Below are 24,123 nucleotides of genomic sequence, written 5' to 3' on the forward strand. Positions count from 1 at the left end.
TTCGTGAATAGGAAGAATTTTAATTTAAAGAATAATTGTGTCTTCATTTAAGAAGAATTTTGCTTTCTTTTAGTACTTTTATTTTTAAATACTCTTGGCATTTGTAACAAAAAATATCTGATCATATATATATATATATATGCACATACACACACACTTGTTAATTTTTAGCTGATTAAAAGAAAACATAAACTTAAAACCTCAACAGTTCATTTCTATCTCAATTAGCTTTCACATAATAAATATTCTCCATCTTTTTCTCCATGCGGCTGCTTACAGAAAAATCTGTTTTTTGAAATAAAAAAGTTTTCTAAGTTGTTTATCAGTCAAGAATAATTTCATTGTACCTCACTTACAATAAGTGGCTTGTTAATGCACAATGTTAGTCAATGAGTTAAAGCTAAAAAGTTAATAATAACTCACAAATTATGATCATGTTTTCATTTTATTATTTGCAATCAATTATATGTTTGGATTGTGTCTTCTTAATTTATGATAGCCATCACTACCTTTTTAAGTGAAATACTCCTCAATTTCATAAGTGAACTGTATACTCTGGAGTTTCTTATACTGGGAACATTGTACAATATTTTTTTCATTGTACAATATTTTTACAAAGTACCTGGTCAAAAGTGGACAAAGGTATTTGTATCATATCTTGGTGATATGGCTGGATTCAAAAAATTATTTTTTAATATCACATGATTCATCATAGATCCTACCAAAATTTCAAAGTATCCTATATCATATCAACTATTATAGAATTCATAATAATATCCTTCTGTTATTAGTGTCCAGTCCTAATATTCATGTTGTAGATAGCTTTGGGTACCAGAGCTCACTTTTTGTGCATATTATAACTTGTGATAACTGTCTTTTTAAATTATAACTAATAATTTGCTAATTTTTCAATGCAGGTAATGGATTAGGAATTAGAATTGTGGGTGGTAAAGAAATCCCTGGACATAATGGAGAGATTGGAGCCTATATTGCTAAAATTTTTCCTGGAGGAAGTGCAGAACAAACAGGGAAACTTATGGAAGGTAAGAATAAAGATTTCATAGTAAATTAAAATGAACATACTCAAATATAGTTTAATTTCATATGCAAATTTTATTTTTATTTACTATCTAGGTAAACCTCTCTCTTTTTGGGTCATTATGAAATTTGGGTATAGTGATATGAAAGAAAATGTGTTCACAATTACATTATTTCATTTTCAATTGCATTGTCCTTTGGCTGTTGGTTTGCTATGGGATTATCCTATTTAAGAAATACTAATTAGTCAATATTTTTACTGACTTGAGTAATATTATTTAAAAAACACTTTGGTTTTGGGATTAATTTTTTATGCATACTAAGAAAAATTCTATTGAAATAAGAACTGTAAAATACTAGATGATTCAGTATACATTAAAGGTAGGTCACCAAACTATGAACAGCCCACAGGCCAAATCTATTCTGTCCCTCTGTAAACAGTATGTTATTGGAACACAGCAAAGATCATCAATATACATGTTGAACATGGGTGTTTCCTCACTACAATAACAGAACTGTATTCATGACAGAGACTAAATGGTCTATAAAGACCAAAATATGTACTCTGTGTACAGAAAATATTTGCCAACTTCTGTGCTAGGTTACTGTCTACTTTTAGATACTATCCACCTTATTACATCAAAAGCATTTTAAAATAATGAACTTTACAGATGTATCTAAAGGGCCATAAAACATATATTTTATTATTTTCTTTCAAATGTTATAAAGTGCTTGATTCTCAAAATGTGTAATGATTTTCACTTGTTAATTAAATGTCATTCACATTTTCCAAAATCTAACATATAGTTTGCAAGTTTTCAGTGATATTGCTTATGATGAATATTTTTAGCATAAAATAGCCTCAACATATTTTATTTTACTCAAAATACTTATTCAGAAGGTGTTTTTCTGTCATTTAATAATTTTATAAAATGTTGCCTGTTGCTTGACATTTTCAGTATGCTGAAATGATTCACTGTCATTTTCTTAAATGTACTGGAACCTACCAAAAAATTCCTTGGATATTTTGATAGACTATTAGAATAAACTTGAAACATTATTTACCCATCACAGTGTTCTTTCTACTGGAGGGAGCTTGTGCCAGTTTACTAAGATATGCTCTTCCCAACTTCACATTCAGTGATCCCATTGATGGCTTGAATTGGTAATGGTTGGAGTATTTACAAACTGGAAATAGATAAATGGAAATAGATAAATTAGGCCTGTTTTGTTCATTTTGTTGTTAGTAGTCAGAATGCCAGTTTACCAGGTCATTACTTAATATGTAACTGAAAGTAATTATTAAAAATAGTCTAATGTCATGCAGAAAACAGAAAAGAAGAAGAATTAGCCAAACAACTAAAAGAAGGTAAAGATTGTATGAATCAAGATATTGCAATAATGACCAAAATACTGAGTCGGTATGAAGTTTTTATGACTATAATCCTGTCATGCCTAATGCTGGTCTTTTGGAGACTAATTATAGAAATTAAGACTTTTTTTTTTAATTGAGATCATTTTTAAGAATGGGAGTGATATCACTTTTATACAGCATACTCCAGCTAGAAATGTATATAGTGTTTTTATTTTAAAATAAAAATTGCAGCAACTGTTTGTATTCAAGTTTTGCAAAAATACTTGAACAAAGACATCCCTCTCTTTATTTACACCATGGATAAATGCAGCAAGGCTTGCTAATCTTCCAGAGGTTATTCAAGAGGGACATAGAAAAGCAAGAGAATTTGAGAAGATGACTCAATCACTATGATTATTTCGGGAAGTTTGCCTGGCTAGTGAAAGGTCAACTGTAGATGCTGAAGCTGTCCCTAAGTTGCTGACTTTGATTAAGGAATTATAGACTACATTGGAAGCTTTGAGTTGACTTTTGACAAAGGTGGTAAATTCAGACAACATTATGATCTAATAAACTTTATTTAAAAAAAAATCAAGATGATATGAGAGACAATTTCAGTGAAGCATACTGTGATGAAATGATGTTCTTTTTAGTTGGTAGCCTCTGTGGTCCTTTGTAAGCTCATAAATTTAAAATTTAAAAATAGATATAATGCAAACCAATTCAAGAGAGAAATTGAAGTGAACTTAAGTCTTATAGGCTTAGACTGCCACGAAGGTTCTCCTCCTTTTTGGAAGTAGTAATCCTGCAGTTTATCTAATTGGTTTGAGTGGGAAATCATTAAAAGCTACATGCATATTATGTAAGATTCTATTTTAATTATTTTTTTAGTGATACTCCCAAAGATTTGCCTAAGTGTCAAACCAGGACTGACCACAGATCCTCTAGTTGGAGTCGAGTTCTTGTATAATGCACACCCGTGATTTGTTATGTATGATTTCCAGCTTTGCTTTATGTACTCTGATTGGTCTTTGATAATAGATTCATTATATTGTCTTGGTTCAGTATTTAGATCCTGTTTTTGAAACATTAAATATTTTTAGGAGTTACTTTAACATACAAGCCATCCTCAAGGTTCTGTGCCACTAGGCTAGAATGATAAAAGTTCATTCCTTTTATGTCCAAAGATGAACTGACTAGCAGGCCATCAGTCCAAATGGGAATCCACAAAGGTTCACCTTGTTTGGTATATTTTCAGGATATATATTTTTATGTATATAACTTATATTTACATAGTTTTTGTTTTAACTGTAAATGTGCTTTATTCATACATGGTATCCTTCGAGCCCTCACCTTCAATCTATGATAGATTATTATTATAAAATTTCAGAGCAGTAGATGATAGGTTAAGACACAACTCTGATTTTGATGCCTGAGGCAAGGCATCACTATAACAATACACTATATACTATACAATGCACTATTACAACATGCTACAAGTGTATATATCACTGGAGTTTTGTGGATTTTTTTATATTTAAAAATTTTTCGTTATCCTAAAATTTTATTTATTGAAGGCAATAACGATAGTTAATTCTTTCTAGTTTGAAATTAATTCTTTCCTAAAGAAAAGTTTTATGTATGTGAATAGGTAGATAAAATATGTGTTTATGTGTATGTAATTGTATTTCTCCAACTGTAGAATGAATTCTAGGTAGACTTAGGAATTAATTTGATGTCTTCCAAGTATATCTTTCTGAAGACAAAAGTGTATACACTGAGCTTTTATGATTTAAAATAGTCTTCCAGGTAATTTAAAACATGAATGACATTTGGTTCACGATGGAATTCTTAGACTATTTTTTCCCCAGTCCACACAGTGAAGCTCTTGTTAAAAAAAACAAAAAAACAAAACAAAACAAAACAAAAAAACAGGTTGCATTTATCATCAGTGTCTGTCGTGCTACACTCTTGCAGCACTCAGTGGCATGGATTCTACTGTGTTGACTTTTGGAAGAACAAGAGTATTTTCAGGTTTCTTCTAGCTTTTTTGTTCTCTAAATTGTGCAATTAAAACATACTGACCAATCATGTAGGTTTTCCAATGCTCATAAGCCAAGTGTTATTCTAAAAGTACTGACTTAAGTAACTAACATTAAATGGAAGGGAAAAAGTTCCCACTGTCTTCCTGAGTCCACTGAGCTGGTTATTTATTAAAAGAAGATTTTTATTCAATGTTTTTTGAAAAATCTTTCTGGGGATCCCTGGGTGGCGCAGCGGTTTGGCGCCTGCCTTTGGCCCAGGGCGCGATCCTGGAGACCTGGGATCGAATCCCACGTCAGGCTCTCGGTGCATGGAGCCTGCTTCTCCCTCTGCCTGTGTCTCTGCCTCTCTCTCTCTCTCTCTGTATGACTATCATAAATAAATAAAAATTAAAAAAAAAAGAAAAATCTTTCTAAACAAGGTTGTCTATCTTGTTAAATAATGTAGGAAAATGATGTGTTTCAGAGTACTAATAATTAGCAATAATTATTACTGCAGAATCATTAGGCTATTCTCAAGAAATTTGTTTTTAAATACAAATATAGCCTTGTACCATCCTCCGAAGTTAAAAAAGCAGTTAGGGAACATTGTATTAATCGAAATCTCCTGAGCAAATCTTTTAGTTTTACAAAATTCTGTAATGATCCTCTGAAAGAATGTACACAATCAGATGTTTGAGGGAATCTAATCTTCCAAAATCTTAAAATTTATTTCTCTGCAACATTAATAAACATTCTTAAACAGATACTGGACCAAGAATGATCTTTTTCCACTTATTCTTCCTTTTAATGTATAAGGTCGGTTTTCTGTTGAAGGAAAAAAAAATAGACAAAACATCTGGGAAACTAAATTCCAAATCTAAGTTTCTGAAGTGTTATTTGTTGCTATTTGCTTTAGGATTAAAATTTTAAACAATTTTAGATCAACAGTGTTGTGGTTGTCTAATGCTCATCAATATTGGGGCCTTAAATGATATATACTATCTCTCATTTTTCTCCTTTGATACTGGTATTTCTCTTTGAGCTAATCTGAGCATCTAAAAGTACACTTGAATATGTGGACTTTGAATGCGTATTTAAAACTTGTCACTTCCATTTAAAATTTTTATTTTCAGTGAAATGATTATAAACCTTATTTATAGTACAATATCAGTACCAGGTGTAATATAATCAGCACCTTACCTAGTAGTCTCAAAAAATTAGATGCTTCCTCTGTAATGAACTCTCTTTTCTCTGCTTTACCTAGTGAAACCTATTCAATATGGTTACAATTTGAGGAAGTTTTGAATTCATGACATGCTTTAAAAAAATTTCCTTAAAAATAACTCTTTATGTGTTGTTCTCAGATAAGAGTTCCAGCTGTCTCCAAATTTGGGGAGTCCATAATTACTCATATCTCATGGCAAGCAAAGACCACATTTTGTTTTGTTTTTTCAATCTGATAAAGACCAGGGTTAATTCTCTATGTTCCATCCATCTGTGTATGTATCAGTTGTGCATGGATCTATTGTGTCCTTTAACAATGGCTTTTTTCCCTACATACCCAGTGCCCAACAGTGTCAAATAAAACAAGATTTCAAATAATATGTATAGAAATGTCAAAGAATTAATTTTTGATTATAAATTTTGTATGCTTATTAACATGTTACAGGATTTTGTGAAGCGAATAATAATACAAGGGGTCAGACTCTACTATTTGTAAAGAACCATGAACATTTAAGACAGCATCTATGTTTGGTTAATTACCATTTTTGATTACCTTTTCAGAAAAAAAATGTACAAAATAGAAACCATTTCCTCTGGGCAGACATTCTTACAACTTTGAGCTTAACTGCTCATAAATTTACATAAATATACTCTAGGTTTCTTGTTCTTTGTTTTTTGGGGAGTTTTTTTGGTTTGTTTTTTGAGGAATTGACTTGTTACTGATATAGAAAAAAAACAACCCTCATATCTGAAAAATGCAGCACAGTTCTTTGTGCAGTGGCAGAGTATAAGGAGAGAGTTTTCGTCTGGCAGTTCTCTAGCCCAAAAGCATTGTTTGCTTTGTGATTGAAGGAGGGTGAAGGGCGCAAAACAGAGGAGTTTTAAATTAGAAGTTAAAAATCTCAACTCAAAATAGCAAGTGCTCTGTGGAAATGTTTGCTGCCTGATGCGTTTGATTTATTTGCACTTAAATGGTGAGTGTGTTTTGCTCTCAATCTTGTGAATTTTACTGAAACAACCTGGTAGTTGAACGTCTCCATTACACAGTAACCACAAAAAAGTAAGGGTTTGGTTTTCACTGACTCATTAAGAGTGGACATATTTTTTTTTTTAGTTTGAGCCCTCTCCCCAATCAGGACAATTACCTTTGAAGACTCACACAGCTTATTGACACTTCACCTCCTCATCTGTTGAGATGCCCAGCTCAGCATCCCTTCTGTTCCACCTTCCTTGATGGGAGTGGGGCTGTGGGAGCTTCTAAGAGCTTCATGGTTTGACATACACAGCTTAACACTTCCTGGGCTGACCTGTAATTTTGATTACAAATGTCTGAGTGTACAAAACACTATAGAGAATAATATGGCAGATAGCCACGTACCCACCATACTTACTACATCAACCTTTTGCCGTATTTGTCTTATATTTTAGGGGAAAGGGATACATATAAGTCAATTAAACCCTCCTATAGTCACCTCTCTTAGACTTCTCATACTGTCCCTGGATAAATTACTAGACATTATTTGAGTTCACTCTTTTCCTTGCTTCCATTCATAGTTTTATGTATGTATTCTTAAACTCTTCGTAAATTCTGATATTTTCTATAAATGATATCTTCATGTATTTTTGCAACCTCTCTTAGTCACATCAAGTTCATACAATTTATCCAAAATGATACATGTGGCCCTAGTTCATTTATTTTCACTATGGGGAGAATTATATTATTGTACATCTCTATTGTAGTTTAGTTTAAACACTCTCTGGTTACTTAAGTTATTTATGAAGTTTTTTTAAAAATCTATTTCAAGCAATGCTGTAATTAATTTTTTGAAGTAGTCTTCTTGTACACACTTGGAGTTTCTTCTACAAGTTAAATTTCTGCACATATATATGTATATGTATACATATATATGTCTATATATATACATATATATTTATATATAGAGAGAGAGAGAGATAGAAAGAAAGAGAAAATACTAGAAAGATAGATGATAGATAGATAGATAGATAGATAGATAGATATCTGGTTAAATAATGCAGGGGATGTTATGTGGCTTTATCTACAATAGTCAATTTTTCTGAATTGCTGTCCAAAGTGTTATACTGTTTTTATATTTGTGAATATTAAATGTTTCTTTACATCTTTGGTCCTCTTTCTCTAAATTTCCTTTTCCAGATGTATTGTGGGATGGTGTGTGTTTTGTTTACTTTGCCTTCAGTAATATTCAGTATGATAATGTTTTATTCATCTTATTAGCTCCTGGGTTTTTCTCATCTGCAATTTGCTTATTCTTTTGCTTATTCTTTAATTGGATTACTTTGTGTATTTTCAAATTGAATTTGAAGGAATCTTTATATATCCTGGTAATCCTTTGTCATGTAAGTAGGCTGTAGATGTCTTCGTCTGCTATGTAGCTTCTATTTTGTTTGTCTTTTTGTTTGTTTTTACAGAAGTTGAAATTTTAATATGGTCAAGTTTATCGTTTTGTTTCTGTTAAGTTTTATAAATGTTCTGTGTTGTTTAGGAAATTGTCCTTGCCCTCGAGTCTTAAAATATTGCTTCATGTTTTCTTCTAAACATTGTAAAATTTTTCCCACTTTACACATAATGTCCTTATACAAATAGAAGTAAGTTGTTTTAATCTATCTGTGGTCTGAGTAGAAACTCTAGGTTTTTCCCCCCTCAATAAAGACAATCAGTTATCTGTGAACTATTTATTGAATAGTGTATCATTGCTCCCACTGATCTACAATGCTCCATCAGTCAGATATTGATTTTTCTAACACACGTGTGGGTCTTTTATGACATCTTTGTTCTAGTCTACTGGCCTGTTTTCTATCCCAACATCATTGTCAGACTGTTTTAACTATGATATCTTTATATTAAGTCCTGACATGTTGTAGGTGCCATATTGCTGTTCTTCAAAAGCCTCTTGGGGCAATTCTTGACCTATGACCTTTTATATACATTCCTAAATCTTCTTATCAACTTTCAGAAAAATCTCTGTTGAAATCTGGTAGTGATTGTATTGAAGGAATAAATTAACTTGGAAAAAATATATCTTTTTATACTGAGTCATGTCTTTTTGAGTCTTAAATGTGTTCACAATACTGGACCCTTGTTTTTCCTAGAGATTTAATCATCGTATTCTGAATCCCTACAGTAAAATAAGTGAAGACATAAAAAAATTAACACATAGCAGTTGTTAAACTTATTAACAATTTTGTGTCATTTTACATCTACTTATAATAAGATTCTATCCCCAGAAAAGGCAGAGTAAGAAATATAAATAAAATAAAATATTATTTAGGAAATATAATGGGCCAAATATAATCCTTAATGTGAATATCATCGGTTCTAAGTTTCATTTAATCACTGAAGTTCTCGAACTCATTCTCCAATTTTTTTTAGTATTGTGTATCATAATTGTGAAATACATTACTGACATGATCTTTTAAAATGTCAACAATTTCCATAAAAGAACAATAAATCCATAAGAACTGAACATCTCCTAGTCAATGAACCAAAACAATCATTTGGTTTTGAAGATAACTTGTATCTCTATTATTATTATTGATGATTAAATCACACTTGTTTGGAAGATTTTTAGAAAGCCATTTGGAGCCAAGATAAGTATTAAGATCTAAATGTAGCTTCAAGAAATTTTAAAGAATCAGCAGGGACATAGAATAGAAGAGCAAAGTTTAAAACCAACCATGTCCACTGCTTGCTTTTGGATTTAGCCAGGGCTGTATGAAAATTAGCTTCTCCCAGGTCATTACACCTGTTTTTTCATCCACATGTTATTCTGTGAGGAAATATGCCAATGGCATCAATTCTAATTCATGGATATTGTTAAATTCTTAGTGTCTATTTGTTTCAGTGTAGGCGATATAGACCAGCTAGCTAGCTCTTTGTAGAGATGAGTTGACAGGGTTTCTGGTGAGAAAATGCTGTTGGATTTATGGTTGACTATCCATAATTGGTATGAAGGTGAGGCTAGCTGTTTTTGGAGTGGCGGTTTTGATGTTTGAAGTTGGCCTCTGGAAATCCTTGTTAGGAAGAAGACTATGGCAGGAGAGTTAATTCCAGTAGTAATTGTTAGAAGACACACTCCTGTGTAACTTAAGGGAGAATGTTCCTAGGCAAGAAAGTCTCTATTTCTGCTTATGCTTTTTTGGCATATGTTACAGATGGCATGGCAGTGATCAAGGTTGGAGATCAAGAAACACACCACACAGATGAGTGAGCTTCCTTGTTCTTGTTCCAGGGGGATTACCAGGTACGGATTGGTCATTAGCATGAGATTTCTCAAAATTCCTGCAAGCTGGTGTGTCAGGTACACATGACAAAAGATCCCATTTCATGTTAATACAAAGATTTTCTAATAAATATTTAGGAATCTTTCCTATGGAAAGAAAAAGAAGAAATTTTGGGGACCTGGACTGGTAGGTTGTAATATATTACTTTTAGGATGCACTGATATCTTACTTACCTTGTCAGGATATTGATGATTAGCTATGTTGCCAGGACAAAGAAATATATCTATCTGTTTTATCCATTTATTTTAGAATTAATCGCAGGAAAATTGTGTTTGACTCATAATATTTCTGATAGAGACATCAAGAAACCTAAATAATTGCCCTGTTTTATACACTTTTTTAAGTGTAATAATCCACACCCTAATTTGATTCCCTTTATTACTAAGGGTAGTATATCTTGAAATATCTCTGTTATGTTCAAGTGATTGTGCTTCTTGATGAACAATTGTTTCTATACTTAAATTTCTGGATTTGTCTAGTCAATACACTTTAAAAGTCTACATTTTAGTGTGTGTGTGAATTGGAGTGGCTATTTTGGAAGCAAGGATGCTGAACCGTCTTTAATATTCATACTAGGCCTTCAGCCCTCCCATGCTTTAGCATGTCCTGTATGTACAGGGAATGTTTTTAAAGTCAGACAGAGGGGATCCCTAGGTGGCTCAGCGATTTGGCGCCTGCCTTTGGCCCAGGGCGCGATCCTGGAGTCCTGGGATCGAGTCCCGCATCAGGCTCCTGGCATGGAGCCTGCTTCTGCCTCTGCCTGTGTCTCTGCCTCTCTCTCTCTCTATGTCTATCATAAATAAATAAATAAATAAATATTAAAAAATAAATAAAATAAATAAAAGACAGATCAGGATTTAAACTCAGCTGTTGTACTTAACTGCCTGGATACATCGTTTTGCTTTTAGTACCTTGGTGTTCTCAGCAGGAAACTTGAGATAATAATGGTCAGATTTAGAAATAATGTACTAGAAACATTTAAATACAGTGTTTGGCATAGCAGTTTTATATATGTGGCAAAAAGATCATGTTTCCTTTCACTTTGGAGATCTTTGATGGTGAGAAGAACCTTTGCCCTATTAAGCTTGAATTCTGTGTCCCTTACACATGTCCCTTATACATGTACCTACATGCTTAGCTAATTGACCATGATCAGCTCTGATCGGTGAAGTGCAGGGACACAGGATATTTCTAATTAACAAAGCACCAAAGTTGAGTCAGAACACAGGAACTAAAGCCTTCTTCATGATTTTAGTCAAGTTACTTATGTTCTCTGAGTCTCCTTTTATCTCATCTGTGCAATTGAGAGGTTTTAAGACCTACCTCACCGGATTAATGGAATGAAAGAAACCGATATGTTTTATGTGCTTTGTTAACTATAAAGCACTAGACTCGCCATAGAAGTTATTTTGTTAAGGACAGATAAAATTATTTTTGTAGATGACAATGAATCTTACAAGGTTAAGGCTTCCTATAAGGGATCACTGAACTGTTAGAGCTGTCTGCTATAATGGAATATTATTTCAGTTAACAGGCCTGAATAAATTAAAAACAAACACCTTAATGCCTGAAGTGATTAAGCCATTTCTCATTTTAACTGTAAAACCAAAGTTTTGACTAATCTTTAAAAGGCTTCTAAATTTTATCCCTCATCAACAATATGTTAATCAGTAAACCTCATATCTGATTAAAATCTGTGGATGCAAATGCAATGAATATCTGTTCCTGTACCTTTCATGGTCTGTTAGTCACTGAAAACACATCTTGTTAGTGAGCAGAACTGTAGTGTAGGTGTCAGATATCTGGCTCTCAGTGTCTGGACTCATCTTTCTCATCAACTCCTTTTGTGTGGGACTTCTGACAAATCATAGAAGCCCACTGGGTCTTGTGCATAAAATGTACAGGCTCCTTCCCTAGGCCCTTCAATAATTCATACTTAAGAGACACTTTACCTGTTGAAGAGATGTCAGGGAGAGAGTGAGAAGAAACATGGTTAAAGGTTTGGAACAAGAAGGTGAAACAATAGCATGTGAGCCATGATGAGCTGATAAAGTTGGATAAAATGAAAATTCAAGCACCAGCATTAAGAATGTGAGGGTGATTACCTGGGACGAAAAGAGAAATGAGATCAGAATGGAGAAATTATGACACTAGTGAAAGTAAGTCTCAGGGCCCTTCCCTCACTATACAAAGCTCCCTACAAATCTCCAGGACGTTCTGAGGAACAGGTGATGTTTATGACATTTGTGGCCTTTTCAGCATTTGTAATTCGTTGTGTTTTCCATTGTCCTTTTAGCAAATATCCACTTTGTATCTATCATGGTATCCATAACTTTATATTTTTCCTTAAAACTGTATAAGCTTCAGGCCCTGCAAACTGGAATTCATACTTGCATGAGATGTTTCTAAACGGGAAGGACACTGAAGTGCTTACTGCAGTATTGTAAGAATCTTTTGGGGTGCTATGGTAATATACTGAAAAGTTAGAGGGAGGCAAAAGGCAGGGATTTGAAGAAAAGGCTGTTGTGAAGGAGTGGAAGTGATACTATTAGGAATACCAGAAGTAATGAAGAATGTGTATGGGTTACAGCATGTACTCCGTAACTACTCTATACAGGTCTATCCTAGAATGCTGACCCTGCTTTGAAGGTGCCTACAGACTAGAAGCAGTGGATAGAAAGTACTCGCTGTGGAGATCATGTTTGATGGAGGTCTAAATGGATAAAAATATAAAATAAATCTGAAGAACTAGAAGATACCTTTAAGGGGAAAAAAGCCATTTCTTTAATGACTTTTTGGGGGTACTTTATGTTTTCTTTTAGTTGCAATAAGAGAAATATTGAGAATACACTGGTTTAGTCCACATGTCTTAGAACCAGTACAGTTTGGGCACCTGGGTGGTTCAAGGATTGAGCATCTCCCTTTTGCTCAGGTCACAGTCCCAGGGGCCTGAGTTCAAGCCACGCATCAGGCTCCCGATGGGGAGCCTGCTTCTCCCTCTGCCTATGTCTCTGCCTCTCTGTGTCTCTCATGAATAAAAAATAAGATCCTTTTTTTAAAAAAAGAGAGAGCCAGTACAGTAACTAAGTAGAACTTACAAATATACTTCCATCCGAAAGAATCCCAGATAACCTTCAGGTAATTTCTAACAGCAGATTGTAAACTTCTCAAGGCAAGAAACTGTCCAAGAACTGAAACAGATCATTCCAGGCTTTCATTCATTTCATTTGTTATTTTTTAAAACTACCTCAACAGAGTTTCAGCGTTCTGCTGTGTTCCAGATAGAGCAATGAGTGTTGACTCAGAAAGAATATTCTGTGGAAATGCAAGTTTTCATGTCAGTACTCAAGGAATTCAGATTAAAGGCTTTTCATAAGTATTGGAAGTTACAGTGAGCACTGGAAGAAAATAAGATTTCTCTCTTAAGCTACTTTTGTTTTTTACTCTCTGCTCTTTCCTAGATCCTCATCATTGTCATTTATGGTGCTTGAGTCTGCTGAGGTCTATGAGTAATCCATTTATATATATATGCTATATAAAGTAATCTCTCTTGTCTCCTTGGGGACATAAGTGAAGAAACATGGACTGTACATTTTAGTAGGCAAGACAGAAAATGGCAAAGTTATAAGTACCTTTTAAAAATGGTAATATGGGGCAGCCTGGGTGGCTCAGCGGTTTGGCGCCGCCTTAAGCCCAGGGCGTGATCCTGGAGACCCAGGATCGAGTCCCATGTCAGGCTCCCTGAATGGAGCCTGCTTCTCCCTCTGCCTGTGTCTCTACCTCTTTCTCTCTGTGTGTCTCTCATGAATAAATAAATAAAATCTTTAAAAAATAAATAAAAAATAAATAAAAAATAAAAATGGTAATATGTGCTAAGGAGAGAAACACAACAGGGAGCATAGATATGCATACAGGAGGGTGAGGTTGCAAATTTAGAGAGGGTGTTCATGGAAGACCTCACCAAGAAGGCAGAAACTGAGTAAAGCCTCCAAGGAAAGGAAACAGCGAGTCAGAAGTTATCAGTATTACAGCAGACAAATAAAAAGGGCAAAGGCCCAGAGCAAGGTCATGCCTGGTGTGTGCCAGGAACAGAAAGACAGCAAGGAGCCCATTGTGGCTGGAGCTAGTGAGCATGTGAGAGAGGACAGCAGAAGTTCCAGAGAAAGTAGTCACAGAGATAGAATCTTGTGGGCCATCGCAAGGACTTCAGCTTCTACTCCTGCAGGATGAGAAGCCCACGGGCCATTGTAAGGACTTTAGCTTCTATTTGTGGGGGATGAGAAGACCAAAAGCAGAATGACATTTAAACAGGAATACTCTATTTTCTGTCTCTGTCTCTCTCTCTCTAAGTAAAGAAATAAATCGTTATTTAAAAGGGGGGAGGGGTGGATACCTGGGCTGCAGTTGAGCATCTGTCTCTTAGTTTCTGCTCAGGTTATGATCTCAAGGCTTCAAGATAGAGCCCCGTGTCAGGCTCCATGGTTGGCAGCAATCTGCTGGAGAGTCTCTCCCTCTTCCTCTGCCCCTACCCCCCACTTAATGCTGGCATACTCTTTACCTCTCTCTCTCTCTCTCCCTCCAAATACATAAATACATAAATCTTTAAAAAAATTTTAAATAAAATAAATAGGAACACTCTATTCTAGGTGTAACTAGAATAGTTTGAAGGAGTGAAGCAAAGAAAGAGAACAGTTAGGAAACTAAAGAAATAGTTCCAGGCGTGCCGTGTGGCTGTTCGGACCAAGGTGGAAATAGGGACATAATGATAAATTATTACATTGTGTGTATGTTTACGTACACACATACACAACATGTGTGTTAAATTTCAGCTCAGTGAAAGGACCTCAATGTGTTCATTCATTTGTTACCATTCGCAGTATTCAGAATCAGTAAGCCTAAAGTCACCCCACCACATTTTAAAACATAAATCCTTGCATGCCATGCCAGTCCTACAGAGTGAAACCCTAACTTGCCAAAAGTGGGAGGGCCACAGGAGAAGAAAGGTGTAGGGTCCTCTCTAAACTGTGCAGTGTTTAAAATAACAATTTGATTATTGTAAGCCTTTTCTCTTATGTCTTATGTTATCAAATGAATTGAGTCCAAGTTCATTATGACCTACGAGGCCTGTGGTGGGCAACACTGACCTGTTGGAACTCATGGTGGCCCATCCTCACTCCCATTTCTCAGCTTCCTACCTGCCAGCCCCAACAGAGCTCTCTAGACCTGGAGCCAGAGTTTTGTTTACCTTCCTTGATGCTGCTGCTCCTCACTGGAAGCAATCCTGTCCAGAATCGTAACTGATTGACATTAGTAACCCAGAATCTAATCCCCTCGATCCTCTCTCAGATACAAACTAAATACCTGTCGACTTGATGTGGCAAGTTTTATCATGTTCATGTATTTTGATTTTGCACTTAATTCTAAAATATTAACTATAAAAATACTCAAGATTTTATAATTTGGTTCTGTGTATTTTAAACAGAGAAGCCAGTATTTCTGAACTTAGGTGAGGAATCAGGAGAGCTAGCTTTTGGAACTACTACTAAATATAATTTCTAAAGCTGAACTTTCTCATCTGTAAAAGTAGGGATAAGTTACACTTACCCTACCTATTTTACTGGAATGCCATGAAGAGAAAATGAGAAAAAGTAGGCAAAATAATTTTGTTAAACAAAAAGAAGAAAAAAGTCCCATATTGATGCTATTAACACAAATGAAATGGGTCTAATTTTACTTATTTTATTCAAAAAGACTTCTTATAATTAGCTGGTATATGTATGAAAGCTTTTATAATTCTAATATATTATCATTAGTTTTTTATGGTTGTAACCATGTTTGCTTATGAATTAGGAAAAATATTTTCTCTACATGAATTTTAGAGAGCTGGAGGGAAAACAGTTGAGTTTTGTTTTACATCAGTTGGTTGTTATTGATGTTAAACTGTTGTCTTCTGGGGTGCCTGGTCGTCTGTCCTGAAGCTTGGCTCAGGTCATGACCCCTGGGTATGTGATCCAGCCACTGGGAAGTCAGCTGAGGATCCTTCCTCAGCCCCCACCTTCCACCCCTGTCTGCCTCCCTCCCTGCCTGCAGTGCCTGTGTGCCTGAGCCTGCTCGCTCTCAAATAAATCAAATAAAATATATTTTTTAAATGTCTTCTTAGGCAATTCTTGTTTCTCAATGGAAAAAATCAGCTATTGTAATATGTTGCATATTATATACATATATTAATTTCATTTTACATATTAAAAGTGATTTAGAACTGCTGAAATGAAATTCTGCCGTCAAATTATATTTGTTATTTATTGAACATCTATCAACCCGATGTAAATTATTTGCTAGTTTGATATGTAAAATATAGAATATTAGTACTTTCTTGAAGCAACTTAACACCTAATTCATTTTATTTCTTTAAGATTCTCTCAGGTTAGTAAAATGGTTATTGATTTTTCTTTTATTGTTTGGAATGTCTTCTTTATTTTACTTAGATTCTTTAGCTCCTCAAATGATGAAAGAATTTATACATTAAAAGTTCACCATTTTAATTTTGATTATACCATTCATAACAATGATATACTATCTTTGGTTCAAAAATAAGCAAAACATTCTTGTAATATTGTAACACGTTGTACTATTTCTACTGATGAGTACTTAGGTCAGGATAAAAACTAGCTTCTTGGTCAAAAGAAACATTTTGTTTCCTTATAGGATAGACCAAGTGTATTTGCATTTACCTTTTGCTTTTAGATTTTGTTCGGAAGATTTCTTTTTAGAATTTTCCTTTTCAGAAATATAATTTCCTTTTTATCTGATTTTACACATGACTTAAAGTTACAATTCAGTAGTCAAAATTCTGTGCATTCTGTCAACCAATATTCCAAAAGGAATTTATATTGTCCCTATATATGTTAATTCTCAGTAGAGATGATGATGTTGGTAACATTGCCACTGATTCAGATATTCCTGTATTTATTAGAACACTCCTTTCCTAGGATAAAGTGATGATATTTTAGGTTGAAATCTGTTGTCTGAGTAGTGGGATACATTTAAATAACATTAAAAAAAGAACAATGCAGAATATAAGAATATTTAAAAAGGTTAAGAACATAATTAAACTCAAAATCCGTAATGGTTCACTAGAGATACTTAAAGCAGCAGAGGCAACAGTTAAGGCAAGTGTTTCTCACGCACAGTTGCATCATGTAGGCTGCCTTCCTCTGTGCATACGATTAGCACTGTATGTTGACATTCATGAGTGCATTTTGGTTTAGTGTGTTACACTCTATTTGATGGTATTAACCTGGTAATACCACTGAATTAGAAAGTCATTTGAAAACATTCACTCTAGGGGACGCCTGGTTGAGTGTCTGCCTTCACCTCAGGGTGTGGTTCCCGGGTCACAGGATCCAGTCCCACATCAGGCTGCCTAGAGGAGCCTGCTTCTCCCTCTGCCTATGTCTCTGTCCCTCTCTCTGTCATGAATAAATAAATAAAATATTTTTTTAAAAAAAGAGGGAGCCCCGGTGGCCTAGTGGTTTAGCGCTGCCTTCAGCCTGGGGTGTGATCCTGGAGACCTGGGATCGAGTCCCACGTCAGGCTCCCTGCATGGAGCCTGCTTCTCCCTCTGCCTGTGTCTCTGCCTCTCTCTTTCTCTCTGTCTGTCATAAATAAATAAATAAAATCTCGAAAAGAAAAGAAAAGAAAAGAAAAGAAAAGAAAAGAAAGAAAAGAAAAGAAAAGAAAAGAAAAGAAAAGAAAAAAGAAAAGAAAAGAAAAGAAAAGAAAGAAAAGAAAAGAAAAGAAAAGAAAAAGAAAAAGAAAAGATTCACTCTAGGTGCTTTAACAAAATGAATTGGGGAATTTAAAAAAAGTTTTGAATTTATGAACTTCAATCTACTTCAAATGACGTGATGACATCACACACCTATCATTGGATAGATCCACATGTTATATTATTTTCCCAGAATCATTAAAGTTTTACATACTATTTTCCTGTCTTACTCAGCCACATTGTTTTAATCTGTTTCAAATAATACATCTAATTCTAAACATCATAAACTGTAGCTGTAGAGTGACTTTAGCATCTATACCAATCCTTCCAGGAAATGTAGACTGTGATTCTAGTTTATTTTAGAGGTTGTGGTGATTAGAAACACAATCCTATCATGATAATCTTCAAATTGAACCACAAATCACAGCTAATTATATTCCCCTCTTTACCTTGACTCTATTTAAAGAGCATGAATTTGCAATACCCCATAGGATTTCTTCCTTTTTAAAGGCTGAACAGCATTCTACTGTATGTATAAACCATTTTTTCTTTATCCATTTATCTGTCAATAGATACTTAGGTTATCTCAATATTTTGATTATTGGATAGATAACTATAATGAGCATGGAGTGCTACTATCTCTTTGAGATCCTGGTTTCAATTATTTTGGATAAGTACCTGGAAACAGGATCGCTAGATTGGGTAATTCTGTTTTTAATTTTTAGAAAATATCATACTGTTTTTCATAATGGCAACATTTTGCATTCCAACCGACAGAGTACAAGGATTCTAATTTCTCTACCTCTTTACCAACATTTACTGTCTTTTTTTTTTTTTTAATGGCCACTCTAACACGTGTGATTATTATTTTAATTTCCCTGGTAATTAGTGACATTGGGTAATCCTTCCTATATTACTTTCCTCCTACGGCAGTGTTCAGCATGATCTCCCATCAGTGTGCCTGTGTAAGTGTGATATTTGCTTATTTTCTGGGACTGGAGTGGAGAACAGAGAGGAGAAAGTCAATTAGCCTTTTTTTCATTCCTAAATGACATTGTTTATCCACCAGAAATGGTGTATTCCACCAAAACTTTGTTTGTTCAACAGTGTTATTTTTCACATGTGCCAAGTCTTCAAATAAAATTGTCACAAAGAAAATACAATTTTTAGATTGTCTTTTTATTATAATTAAAATGGCATTATAAATAATGTATGTGTTTTTCGTGCTAGGTTTTGCGTGTTTGAGCACCATTTATATTTAGGTGGGCTATGAGGTAGGTTTAGTTGGTATAAATGGAATGAAATTTTCAATTTTCTATTTGCTGGTACTAGTGATACTGGAGAGCTTGGTTCTCCTCTCACAGAGTGGAAGAATGAATCTCAGGACAAGAGTGAGCAAAGAGAAGTTTATTAAGCAGAGATACAGAGAAAGCTCTCAAAATGTGAGAGATCCTGACAGGGTTACTTACCCCTGAGAGCTTTTATGGTCTCTCTTTTATAGGAAACTGACCAGGGAACTGGTAAATTTTTTGTCAATATTAGGGTGGATTTGTAAATATCATGTCTATATTTAGAACATGCATGGTGTTCTTATAAATAGCATGAGCACAAACAAGGTGTTCCCTTCTCTCTGGTTAATACTCCTCCATAACATTTCTCTGCATCTGGGATTTTTGTGAGCCTAGTTAGGTGGCCCTGGCCTTGAGATTCTTGTGTGGTCTTGGCTTGAGCAGGGGCTATTGATAACACCTTGATGACCTATTTCTTTGTGGTCTGGTGAATTTCTGTGATTACTTAGTAGCCACTAAAGGAGGATATTCCCTAACATTTTTGGAGCTAGGGAGACAGGTTTATTTTTCTGTTTTTACTGTCCTATCTCTCTTTTCTTGGGATGGGTAGGAACCTGACTCTGGCACCTTTCTGGGTTTATGGGAGCCCACTGATTCCTGGGAGCCTGACTCTTGGCCTTTCCCTTCTCTTTCCCTACCTAGCTCCATCTGCCCCTGACTCATTCCTACGTCACTAGCATTGGCCTGAGGGATAGGTAGAGTTCATAATTCTGCGCTACCATTAACTAACTCTGTGATATTAGAAATCATGTCACCTCATGTTTCATCTTTCTAGTGTATTCTATAAGAAAAGAAAACTAGGGCATGTGCAAGGATCTTCCTTACTTTATAACATGAGTCTATAAAATAGTTGTGACTTGCTTTTGCAACACATTTTATTTATATGTTTTTTAATGGCCTTTTTATTATTGACCGTTAATATTGCAAAATATGTGATAATGTATTTTCTTTGTAATTATGTTTTTTATGATTGGAACTAAATCTATTTTAGATCTGTGAGTGTAGAAGTCATTGATTCTAAATATTTCAGTGTATTCAACCTAGAAAAAAAGAGTGGGTAAGCCTAGATAGTTCAACTACAGTTTCTTAGATGTTTTTTTCTATTTATGATGTTGTGAAAATTTTTATTTTGTAAATTAATTGCATTTGAAAATTTATATATGCATGACATACTTTGCTTATTTTAATTGCTTGTTCTTCATTAAAAGTGTGAATGAAAAGAGAAACATGGAAAGTGAATTGCTCAAGACCACACCCCAAATTAATGGCAGTTTTAAATACAGACAGGATTTAACTTCTTTAATTATGAGCTACCAAAAAATTGGGTGCTTAGGTGACTCAGTTGGTTAAGCGTCTGACTCGATCTCAGCTTTGCTCTTGATCTCTGGGTTGTGAATTCAAGCCCTGTGTTATACACCTAAACAAGCTATATAAAATTACTCAAAGAACTCTCATTATTATTATCATGGCATATACATTTGCTTAACAATCTGGTTCATTTATAAACAAATTGTTATTTATTTATGCAATTTATATTGTATAAAAATACAGTAGCTTAAAGCAAAAACATAGAAAGTTACCTGAATTCTTATATATATATATATATATGAGATTATATATATGTTTAATACTACTGAAATTTGGAATAATGTATATTTATAAAATTTATGTTAAATATTCTAATGAGTTTAATTCTATTATCTTTATATTGTGAAGAGAGGATATTGTGATATATCATATTTTTTAAATGTATAGTTTAATAGAGTTAAAATTCTGATATTTTAGTTTGAAAATAGCTTTTAGTTTGAATGGCATTAGTACTTTGGCTTATAAATAAAAAATTTTTTTCATCATTTTAGAAAGAGAGAGGGGGGAGGGGGAATGAAGGAGAGGGAGAGAATCCTAGGCGACTTCATGCTGAGCATGGAGCCTGATGTGGGCTTGATTTCACCACCATGAGAACGTAACCTGTGCTGAAACTAAGAGTCAGTTGCTTAACTGACTGAGCTACCTAGGCAGGCCTGGCATGTAAGTTTAAATCAAATTTAGATTCAGAATACAGATTGAATGTTCCAACCTCTGAGTTAACCAATCCAGAAATAAACGTGGCAATGCTCAGAGAAGATTAACTAGATATGATGATGGCATGGGGGGGCCCTGGGAGCCAACACCAGTCCAAAGAGCCTAACCATGACCATAGAGAAAATGTGGGGAGTGCAGAAGAGAAAAATTAGATGACATGATTCCTGTACTTGGAAGTCCTCGTATAAATGTAAGGAAAATTTGTCGATGAGGAAAAATCATGTAAAAAATTGTAGAAATTTTAGAATCTAAAGTATTCAAATTTTCATATAAAGCTCCAGCTCAAAAATTACATTTTCATAAATTGCAAATAAGAATTTGTTCTTTCATTGTGCCATAGTATTCTCCCTCTTGTAGAGTAGAAATAAACTGAAATAGTGATCTAGCAATATAATCCCCCTTGAGGAAGCCAAGGATAGCAAATTATCCAGTTTGCTGAAAGTTACAACAGCTAGTAAATACCTAAGGTAAATGTGAACACAATATGATTATGGAGAAGAGAAAGTATCAACAGTCAGCAGTACACTGGTTCATAAAACACATCTCTGATAAAGTATTTATCTTTCTGAAAATAGTGCATATGCTCCTTATTAAAAGATAGGCAGATTTAAATTTTTGAATGCTAAATATCAGACACACGCACACACTTTGTTGCATTTGAAAGTATTATTAGACTATTGGTTTTTTTAAAAAGCAACATTTTTATAGCCCTTTATAGCAAGTCAGACTACATTCTCAATAAAATGGAATTCAGATTACCTTCCTTTCAGGGTATCTTTAGCGACCTTGTCGTAGTTAATGGAAGTTGTTCTGATGACCTATTAAGTTGTGAAGTCATTTTATTTTTATTTTTAAATTCTATTTTATTTAAATTCCATTTGTTAACATTTAATGTATAACATTTAATGTATTAATGTTTCAGGGGTACAGTTCCCTGATTCATCAGTTGTAAATAACACCCTGTGCTCCTTATATCGTGTGCCCTCTGAGGCCATTTTAAACTCAACTCATTTCAGTAGATTGGGAAACAGGGTTCCTGAGAGTGCGTGGGAGAGGCCTACAGTGGGAACTGAAGAGTGAGGAGGGGGGAGCAGGCAGAGACTGCTTCAGTGAAAGTCGTTCCAGGTTCGTATATTTTATTTACTGAGGCTCTGTTTTAAGTTTTGATCAAACTATGTATTCCAAGAGTAAAAATAATAGAAATCATCATGACAGTGGCAAAAGTGGCAATAATATTATGAGATTAGCTCTTCAAGAAGATACTTTCCAACCTTAAGATTTTTATTCTTCTAGGTGAGTTTTCTGTGGGCTTTTAATATCTTAAAATACATTTCAGATACATACATCTGGGTTTTTAGTATCTTGTCATGATTGAGGGAATCTCTTTTATCCTGTAAATAAGCAGGATGCTATTCAGATACTATTTTTTCCCTTTACTGAAGATACCATTCTTTTTTCCCCTTCCTGATTTTTCCCTTCTTCCACCATTTCTTTCCGTCATTTCATGTTAATGTATAAATTGGTTAAAGTCGTAAAATATTGAAAATTAACTTTATAAACAATAAAACCCATCTATATGTGTTTCTCTTACATTAACATTCCATTAGTTATGCTAATTACTATAACTGATGTGGACAATATATTGCATCCCCGAAACTCACTTGCAGGGTTTGTTCACGATTAAGAAAGCCAAGGCAAATGACCATTACAGGTGCTGAGTTTTTCCTGCTGCTGCTGCTAATTTATAAAGGACTTTTGAGAGCAAATGTCCAGATTTAGGAAATTAATCTATAGTCATGGTTCATAATAACAGTGGGGAAAAAGTACAAAACAATACATTTTGATTGATTTATTATATATGTATCTATTTTTTAACTAAGTTTGGGTTTTGTTTTGTTCTGTTCTGTTATCCCAGTGGCATTAGGTTCTCATACCATAGCCCGCCAGCTTCATTGGCTCATGTAAGTTTCCTTCGTGTGTGTGTGTGTGTGTGTGTGTGTGTGTGTGTGTGTGAGCGTCTGTGGTTTTTGTGTGTGTTGGTTGTTCATTTACTAACTCATTCATTTTCCTTTATCTCATTTTCTTTTTTTATCTCATTTTCTTTTCCCACTTCCTTCTTCTGTTCATGAGCAACTATTATAATTTATGAAATTTCTGGGGTTTTTTGGAAAAATATATAATGTTATTTGGTACAAGTAGCACTTTAATGTACATAAAATGTCATTGTCCTATAGACAGATCCTGTTTCTCACTTGTTCTTACTTGGAAAATAGTTTTAAGGTGGATCCTCCTTTTGGTTTTAATGCCCAGTTATGGTCTTTTTTCCTGCACTCTCTGCCAGGTATTTCTGTCTTGAGCAATTACTACACTCTCATTGTCCCATTTCTCCTGATACTGCCTCCTACCTCAAATAGACTCTCAAGATTTCTGGGTCATAGAGTGTATACGTATTTAATTTAATCATGCTCTCCCACATTGCCCCCTAGAGGGGTGCACCAACCTGCATTCCCATTTAAATAATCACATATTTATAGATTGTAAACACGCAGTTGTTTTATTTTCACATGACACAGTCATAGTATTCTCACATCACAGAGTGAGAGTAAAGCTGAACAGCCATCCAACAAGTGTAATTTCCTTTGTAGTAAGAGTCTTCTGATTATATATCCTGGTCAGCACATGGTATTTTCTGGCTTTTAAACTTTTTGCAATATGATGAGAGCTAAGTAGTATGTCATTATTGCCTTAATGTATACTTTCTCATCACTAATGAGTCTGGGCCTTTTTTAATAGACTTATAAAACTTTTAAAATTCTTTCTCTGTTAATCAGCTTAATTTTACTAACTGCCAAGATGTTTCTGTTTTTTTGCTCATGGAGTATCATTTTTTATTAATTTTTATGATAATGTACAGTATTAGACGCCAGGTGGTGATCACCATGTGAGGGACTAATTATGTAGTGC

At 34.3% G+C, this 24,123-nt stretch overlaps 1 protein-coding gene across 9 annotated transcripts in view; it reads left to right on the forward strand.

Annotated features, from left to right (window-relative positions):
• The window catches only part of PCLO (piccolo presynaptic cytomatrix protein), a 383,872-nt gene that overhangs the window by 262,983 nt on the left and 96,766 nt on the right, over nucleotides 1–24,123 (forward strand). For 8 of the 9 annotated variants that reach the window (XM_072759800.1, XM_072759802.1, XM_072759803.1 and 5 more), the window contains exon 10: nucleotides 918–1,043. In XM_072759800.1, the coding sequence (XP_072615901.1) occupies nucleotides 918–1,043 (126 nt within the window). Of the gene's footprint in view, nucleotides 1–917; nucleotides 1,044–9,831; nucleotides 9,921–24,123 lie in introns of all 9 variants that reach the window. The other variant, XR_012001830.1, reaches the window with a different exon arrangement.

The sequence above is a fragment of the Vulpes vulpes genome, chromosome 5, assembly GCF_048418805.1.
Source record: "Vulpes vulpes isolate BD-2025 chromosome 5, VulVul3, whole genome shotgun sequence".
Classification (NCBI taxonomy): domain Eukaryota; kingdom Metazoa; phylum Chordata; class Mammalia; order Carnivora; family Canidae; genus Vulpes; species Vulpes vulpes.